The 8,883-nt window shown below is 26.7% G+C and overlaps 2 protein-coding genes across 2 annotated transcripts; one reads left to right on the plus strand and one right to left on the minus strand.

The window, feature by feature from the left end:
• The first annotated feature begins 4,412 nt into the window (after positions 1 to 4,412).
• LOC127281438 (uncharacterized) lies at positions 4,413 to 6,304 on the plus strand. Its single transcript, XM_051305154.1, has 3 exons — positions 4,413 to 4,739; positions 4,955 to 5,142; positions 6,172 to 6,304. The coding sequence occupies exons 1-3, from the start codon at positions 4,441 to 4,443 to the stop codon at positions 6,249 to 6,251; spliced, it is 567 nt and encodes a 188-aa protein (XP_051161111.1). The 5' UTR covers positions 4,413 to 4,440; the 3' UTR covers positions 6,252 to 6,304.
• LOC127281436 (uncharacterized) lies at positions 5,960 to 8,624 on the minus strand. Its single transcript, XM_051305153.1, has 3 exons — positions 8,330 to 8,624; positions 8,073 to 8,217; positions 5,960 to 7,542 (listed from the first exon to the last, which is right to left on the minus strand). Exons 1-3 carry the CDS (start codon positions 8,538 to 8,540, stop codon positions 6,393 to 6,395), a joined length of 1,506 nt encoding a protein of 501 aa, XP_051161110.1. The 5' UTR covers positions 8,541 to 8,624; the 3' UTR covers positions 5,960 to 6,392.
• Positions 8,625 to 8,883: the final 259 nt, after the last annotated feature.

Consider the following 8,883-nt stretch of genomic DNA (forward strand, 5'->3'; position numbering starts at 1 on the left):
CACCAACTCGTAAACTTACGGACGAGCTCGTGGATAAAGTCTAAAAACTCTTTTCAGTTTATTAGAAAAAAACAAGAAATATTACCTTTAAATTTCCTTCTTTTTAAATGGCCGTTTTTTATTTCCTTTAGAAAGAAATAAATGGTTCAAAAGAGGTATACAAAAGTTTTGTACTTAATATACATTGATTGAAATAAAATGTATGCAAAGAAAAGTGTATTACTTCTTTTTTAACGTATTTTATTCTATTTTTTTTATTTTATTAAAAAATTTAAATAGTATATATATATGTCTGGATTATATGAAGGTTAAAAGTAGCTACAAAGAAAGAAATAGTTTTTGAACTTTATCTAGCATTAAAATAAATGTGAATGAGGAGAGTCTCCTAAAAGTCACATACTTACTGACTATAGGACGAGGAGCTTATTGTTATATGGGCCACCTGTGTCATATCCTCATGACTTTAAAGAATATGTCTTTATTTTTCGCATGCACGCGAGTCTTGTATTTATGTAATTTTAACAAAAGTCATCTTTAAAATAAAAAGTATCATAAATTAAAATTTTTTAAAAATAAATAATACAATTTGATTTAGGAAAAAGAGATCATTTTTTATTGAATCTACTTTTTGAAAATGTTTTTGGTTTTTCATATATTGGTGTACAAAATTGTGTCTGACATATTATACAATATAAATAAAGCAAAGTGTTAAAAATAAATTCCTCGGTTGCGGAAGTGAGTAATAAAGTGAGTTAAAGAAGAGTTAAAGAGAGTCAATAACCCCTGGGGAATCTTCCTCTATTTTCACAGAAGCTATTTTTTTGCAGAAGTAAATATCTTCTGTGAACTTAGGGGAGATGCTGTAGTAATATAATAAAATAGAAGCAATATCTTTCCAGAAATGTATAGGAACATCTGAAAATGTTTTCCTCAAGTTTGGTGAGCTTTTTTCGACTAATAAATTATTTTATTTATATATAAATTTGGTACTGTCCACTATTTATTAATTTTTTTTTTCTCAAAAGTCAGTAAAACCAAAATAAATAATATGTTAATGAGGGATAAAAGTCCATTTCATATGTTACAGACTTGATATTAAATTTTTACGGGTAAAAAAATTTCCTCTGCAATTTACAGAAATTCTTGTGGCATGCAGCTACAAGACATAAATATGTAGTATTTCCACAAACCACTCAGTTTAGAAAGTAAACAAACTTTTTTGTTAAATTTGTTTGAATTCAACTTTTTATTTTTATTTACTTTAGTATAGTTCTGTCCTATTTTCTGTATTAATTTGAATTTTAGTTTTTCAATGAACGAATATGAAATTGGATTTGATTCCTAATGATTCTTGATTGTAATAATAAAATTAAGTGAAGTGAGAAAAAAATTGCTTGATTTAATTGAGTAATTTTTTTTTTAGTTCGTAGCAAAACGATTATATCGTGATTTTATCAAGCAATATCAATGGGGGTGGAGACAGTATTGTGGTCTGGGTGAGTCAACTTATACAATCCCTAGTGAAGTTACAAGTTAGTGTTACCAAGTAGACTGTGGATAGTGCAATCATGCGATCGATGTTAAAAGGGCTTTGACCACACGAGGATAAAGGTCTCGTGCTGGTATGCAAACCCGAATGACCTTATCGCTGCATTAATCCCTCGATAAAGCATGGATACACAGAGATACACCCGTGACGTCCGATGATGAATAGGTCACTCCCTAGATTGTATGTTATTCTATGTGCTATCATTTAATAATATTCACAGTAACGAATTTCGACATAAAATCAAATATATATTTTGATTATTCGAATACATCAAATGGATAATATTGGATAATTACAAGCACCTAATTTCTATCCATTAGTTGGGATTATGGGCATGATAAAGCTAGAATCTTAAATGGTTTTTAATTAAAAACATAACATCAATAGTGTTGCTTCAATAAATAAAGCGATGATATAAAGTGTAATAAATGTGAGATAGGATATTTATTTATACAATTTTTTGAATATACTGTTAATAGTTACATGTCTATAGCAATACCGATATTTCTTTTCCAAATTTCGCACAGCGAAACAATTAGTTTCAATATTAGTAACAAAAGTCAATGAACTATCAATTAAGGTACTTTATTCTTATGGTCAAAGCATTACTTTACTTATATTTTAAATAAAATATTTCACAGAAGATGCTTATCAAAAATAGTTAAATAGCTTCAAGTTAAAATTGATTTTAATATAAAATACTGAATTTTATTCGGTCGTAAACTCTTGAGTGAAAAGTATTTTGCCCCACTTTTACCCTATATAAATGTATATATACATAAAAATATATGCTGCAGATTTATCTTTTACCTTATATGATACACACACACACAGACACACACACAAATGTTCAAAATTTATATATTTGAGCATTTCATCTTGACATATTATAAAAGCCATATCGACAGATTTGGATTAACATTTTCTGTTCATCCAGTTCACAACCCGCTTATATACTAGTTTCCTCTTACCATTTTACTGCAGTCACAATATTTCAAAAAAACAAACAGAAATAAGAGAAGTCGTTGAAAACTGGAAATATTGATTTTGTTTAACATTTCATACATCTGGCCAATAACATCTTTACACGAACTTTATGGATTATAGTTATATATTGAAAAATCCAGTGTTATCTTGTAATTGATTATTATCGTATTATTTTTTCTATGTATGTTTTGGGTTAAAATTACAAAAAATTATTCGATAATTATTTAAATAATATTTTGACTGGAAGTACAAAAACAAAAAATTTATAGGTCTCATTAATTTAAAAAAACATAACAGTTTTATTGAATATCGATAATGTACTACATACACATATATTCATTTAGAAAGATGGCAGTGATTCATGATATTTTTTAAAAAGAGCCATTTTCGAATACTCTTAGAAAAACGACAAGAACATATTGTACTTAACACGCATTGATCTCCCATCCTTAAAGTATAAATGAAGGTCCTCCCCTTGACAAGTGATGACCTGTCGAATCGTAGTCTCGGGAATTCTTTACCCACGTCTGACACATTCTCGACATATACTACTTCTTTTCAATAAGCCTCTGAATTAAAGTGCCATTAATTGCTTGAAATATTGTATTTCAAATAAAATAAATAATTTTATTTATTTATTAAATTTTAATAATAAATAAATTGGTATTGATAAAATAGTATTAAACAAATGTTTATAGATACAAACAAAATAAATTTTCACATGCATAGAAATCATAATTTTTCAAGTTTACAAATTAAATTTTCCATTAAAAGGGAAAAAAGTTCACGTATAAATTTGCTTGCAGCTAAAGAAAGCACGCAGTAACGTCAGTACTTCAGTTTAACATGACACCAAGATTTAAAATTAAATTTTCTTTCAACTGCTTTCGCGTCATTCAACGTCGTTTCACTAATCGGTTAGATATTGATTTTCGATATTTTCTAAAAGTTAAAAGTTTCATAGAGAAAGAGAAAGGGAGAGAGAAGTGTGAAATGCTAAAAAATTTTGCTTTAACTCTTCATATGAAAAAGTTCGTTTCTTGAACAAACAAACCGATTGAAACGCAAATCTTTTGCGAGAAAAAGTAAAAAAATTTTTTAGTTAAATAAATATATATTTCATATATATATATATATACTAGGGGGGGCTTCGTCCCCCTGCGCGTCGACCCCCTATTTTTTATTGGTTTTGTAGATGTTTGAGTTAATGTTTAGACAATTTCTGGAATTTAAAACTATTATTAATATTTTATTATTTATTTCTTTAAATGTTATTTACGATTTTTATTAACAATAATTTTTATTATTTTCAATTTTTAAAAGAAAATTTATCTAATTTTTTAAATTTTCCAGCTAAAATTTGACCTACATTTAAGGTTATGTTCGTTTTTTGGTCATTTTCCTTCAAAGTTTGACCTAAATTTTGAGGTTATGTTTGTTTCTTTGTCTTTTTGGGCCAAATTTTGGCCTAAATTTTGAGGTTATGTTTGTTTCTTGGTCGGTTCTCGACAAAATAACTTAACCTTAAAATTTAGTTCAATTTCGGCGGAAAATTGGCGAAGCAAAATGATGGAGTCGCCGCCCTGGTGAATGGCGGGAGAACTAGAGTTAGTGGAAAAAATTCAAATAATGTATGGGAAAAAGATTAATTATTTAAATAATTAATTCACTAATTGTTATGTCACCCTAAATATTGTAGAATTGTACAATGTAGTTTTTAATTTATCCTATAGAAAAGAAATCTTTCAAAAAAAGCTTATCCTTTTTAAATTATAGCGCGTTGTTCACGATCAGTACAAACATACATATATATGTATACATACACGAGCTATGACGTCTAAATATTTACATTTCTGCGTTACAGTCAGATGTTTACAAATTATTTTTTGAGTAGTATATGTATAATGATTAAAAATATTAGTCTTGCAAACATTTTTAAATTTGCAGGAGGTTTAAAACGCCCATTGAAAGAAGGAGAACAAATATTAATAAACAAACGTATTATTCAATGTGGCTTTGAAAGTCGTGTAAGTGACAAAATGAAAATTGTTTCTCTTTGTATGTCTTCTTGTCGAGATAAAACAACTTGTTACAAAGTGGTAATCACAATTAAAAAAAAAAGTATGATACCTTATTGCTCTTGTATAGCTGGAGCAAATGGTAAATGCAAGCACGTATTTGGAACTTTGATGTATATAAATCGGTCAGTTGGGAAGAAAAATTTATTAAAATGATTTGCCAAAAAGACAGTAACTTTGAAAATTTTACAAAATAAATAAAATTTTTCAACAATTCTAATTCTTTTAATGAGTGTAATTGTTAGATGTAAATTGTGGAATTTTTTCATATATATATGAAAAAATTCCACAATTTACATCTAACAAATTTTATTTATATATACATATATATATGTTCCAGTATAGGGCTAGAGAACTTGCCGAATTTAAGTTGTACCGATTTACAACAAAATTGGGGTAAATGGAAAAAGAAGGCAAATTTTGTTACGGGTGTATCCATAAATAATTTATGTCACTATCAAAAAAAGCAGACAATCGTAAAAATGACACAAGATCTGGAAGACGATATTCTACAATCGCTACTTTCGGGTATAAAATTAATAAAAAATTAGACTTTGCATAAGAAAAGGTGAAGTTTAATAATACTCGAAATTCTAACTATTCATTATAAGTATATTTTATTTTTTACAAAGTTGTTTTCAGTCACATTCATTTTGAGACGGTGAATGTATCTACTTTTTTTTATTATTACAAACGAAACCTTCACGTTTTTTATATAAATATCTAGAGTTTTACAAAAAATTTAATGTTACATATGAAAGAAACTTTGAGTTATAGTTAGAAAATAAACTTAAGTAACTTAAAACTACTTAACTTAAAAAAAATGTTAAGGACGTTTATACCCGAAATGCAGACCTTCAGAAAAAAATTAAAATTGTTTTTAAAAAGTAAAAATATTATTAATTTTTTTAAGAATAAAGGTCAATTTTCTAGAAAAATATTAATTATTTACACATTATTCAAGTAATCAAAATATTTTTCATATCGCTTTTTGCCGATTTTTTAAAAATGATTCGATTTGAATCAATGATTGCTTATTTTTCAGAAAATGATTCTTTACAAATTTACCGTTTTGAAAATATAGTCATTTGTTCAAAAAGAGTGAAATATTTTTGAAACAAATTACTATTATTTTCTATAGAGAAAATAAACCATCATTGATTCAAATCGAATCATTTTTAAAAAATCGGCAAAAAGCGATATGAAAATGTTTTGATTACTTGAATAATGTTTAAATAATTAAATTTTTTTCTAGAAAATTGACATTTATTCTTTCAGAAAATAATAATAATATTTCTACTTTTTAAATAACAATTGTAAATTTTTTTCTGAAAATCTGCTTTTCTAGAATAAACGTCCTTAATAACTTGGAAAGTATATCAATTCTTCCAAGATATATATTCAATGTTATTTATGTATTTAAAAATTTTCAAAACTCAATGTATCAACATTTTCAAAAACTTTAACATTTTAATTTTTTTTTGAAAAAATAACATTAAATTTTTTAATAAAAGTGCAATTTTGGTTATTTTATTTTTTATATGTTGCTGCTTATAGGAGTACCACTATGTGAGGCAGCAATACATATGGCTCGAGTGAGAGAAACCAGTAAAAAATTAAATTTACCGAGGGTTTAATGCAATATAAGTTTTTAAAAATTTCTCAAATTTTAAAGTTTTATACTTTTTATTTTTTAGAAATGTTTTTAATATGCAGAATACACTTAACAATAAAAATGAAATTTAAGATAAAAAAAAAACGAAAAAACTTTTTTCCTATTAAAACTTGTCTTCTTTTAATATCGGAGGTGAAAGGTTTACAAGTCCACAGATAACACGCATTATTTCAGGACTCCAAGAAACTACATCCCAACTTAAGGGACCTTTCAAAATTTTGAAAATTTTTAAACGTTGAATCGATCTTTCTACATGTACTCTCGCTGAAGCAATTTTTTGATTTAAATTCGCTTCCTGTGGTGAGAATTGTACAACAATTTTACTCTTAGAGCAGGGCATAATTAATTTAATTTTACGCTTTTTACACTCATTTTGGATTAACACACCTTTATCGCACATTACACTATCTTCATCAGGAATCAATTTATCAAGAATACCAGATTCAACAATTATTTGTTTATCGGAGACACGTCCTGCATATGAATCACTGACGAAAGATATTAGACCTGATGGAGTTATTCCTACAATAAATTTAACAGTATGTCCACTTTTATACTGTGAATAAGTCGCGATTCTACATTTTAAACATTTTCTTTTTTGAATGGGTATTTCGGTTCCGTCAAAAATAACTCGTGTCGATGGAAAAAATTTGAAGCATTTTGGCATATTTTCTAAAATTTCATCTTTTGGAGGCCATCGAATAAGAGGCGACAAACACGCACTTAGTAATCCAAGCATGGTATAGAATTCATTTCTGCATGTTTGGCGAGATACCCTAAAAAAAATGGCTAAACAAGCGAAACTTAAATTTAACTTCAACTTTGCTAAAGTTAAAATAATTTGGTCTTTTAAATTCAATTTGGAAGTCGCTTTTCCCATTTGATTTGTTTTCTTCACTTTTTCTATTGAAGATTTTAAATAGGCGAAATTATCGAAGGATGTTACACCTGAGACAGTATTTAATTTAGTGTCTGTGTCTAAGAAATCGGAAAAAATGAAGCTTTCTTGTACTTGGAGAGACTTGTCGCAAGTTTCCTTTTCCGTTTGAACTTCTTTGTCAAACATAACTTTTTCAATTGTCTTCATATTACCCGTACTTATTCTTGTACCTTGACACATACTACACTTTTGCACTTGAATTTCCATAGACTTTTCAATGTTATCATTCACCTTCAACTCTGTATGCATTTCAACATCGACTATATCTTCATCATCTCTATGGAGACGTTGCAGTTTATGCAAATTCAAAAACCTAAACAGTGTGAAAAATTCAATTAAAAACAAATAAAAAATAATTTAATTTTTCAGTGTTATTTATTTATTCAGGTAAGTAAAAAAGTGAAAAAAATAGAGTAATAAAAAAGTTAAATAATATTTTATTTAACTAAAAATCATATACAGGATCATTTAGGGTAATTGGAAACAGAATTTCTAATGTTCACCAATAACGTAACCGCAATTTTCAATTTTTAAGCCTGAGATTGAAATATTGATGTCGAAAATATTTATTTGTATGTAAATTAAGCTTAAAAATCTTTCGTTTCTAATTACCCTAACTGACCCTACAGTTCTAATGAAAAATATGATTTTTCAAATTGTACTCTACAAAATAAAATTATCGATAAAAGAACGAATCATTAAAAAAAGAATAATTTGTAAGTTTTGCTTTCTATTTTTCAAACACTTTTATATATATATATATAAGTATTTTTTATTTATAATTTTCATTTCAAATTTAATCAAAAAACTTTATTAATAACATATGGAAAATAAATATTATACCTCTTAGAGTTATTACGTTTCATTACTCGCATCTCTCTTTCCTTCATTGTGTTTTGATTTTTTATTTTTTGTGTAATTAAAGTAACAGGTAAATATAATGAAGGAACTGCATTTTTCTTTAAATCTCTTCTGAATCCATTGGCATCTTTAAAATAAATATTGTAGTGATTAGTAAAATATTTGCATAAAATTTCGATGAAAGACTTACTTCCTTTTAATTTACTAAATATAAAAGGTAACTTTAATTTTTGACTTACTAATAAAATAATCCTGCTTTAGAAAATGTTTACTACACACCAGTGTGTGTTTTGTGATACTTTCGCTTTTCATTTTTAATATTTTTAACCACTGCTTTTTTTGACGTTCATTTTTTGGAAACTTGTGAAAACTTATGTTTTCAGTTATACTCTCCTTGACTTCGCACTGAGGTACGTAACACATTCTACGTTTCCTTGTAGACATTTTCATTTTCTTTTTAACAAATATGAGCAAAAATCACCAATTTGTTATTTATTAACAATTACAAAACTTTTGTAATCAAAGCAAAGGAACATAAACCAAGTTAAGTCGTTTAGAGTGATTCTATGCATATATGATATACATATATATGTATGTTTGTACTGATCGTGAACAACGAGCTATAATTTAAAAAGGATAAGCTTTTTTTGAAAGATTTCTTTTCTATAGGATAAATTAAAAACTACATTGTACAATTCTACAATATTTAGGGTGACATAACAATTAGTGAATTAATTATTTAAATAATTAATCTTTTTCCCATACATTATTTGAATTTTTTCCACTAACTCTA

The sequence above is a fragment of the Leptopilina boulardi genome, unplaced genomic scaffold (assembly GCF_019393585.1).
Source record: "Leptopilina boulardi isolate dan_hultmark-lab unplaced genomic scaffold, ZJU_Lbou_2.1 LbouV2_269, whole genome shotgun sequence".
NCBI classification, from domain to species: Eukaryota; Metazoa; Arthropoda; class Insecta; order Hymenoptera; family Figitidae; genus Leptopilina; species Leptopilina boulardi.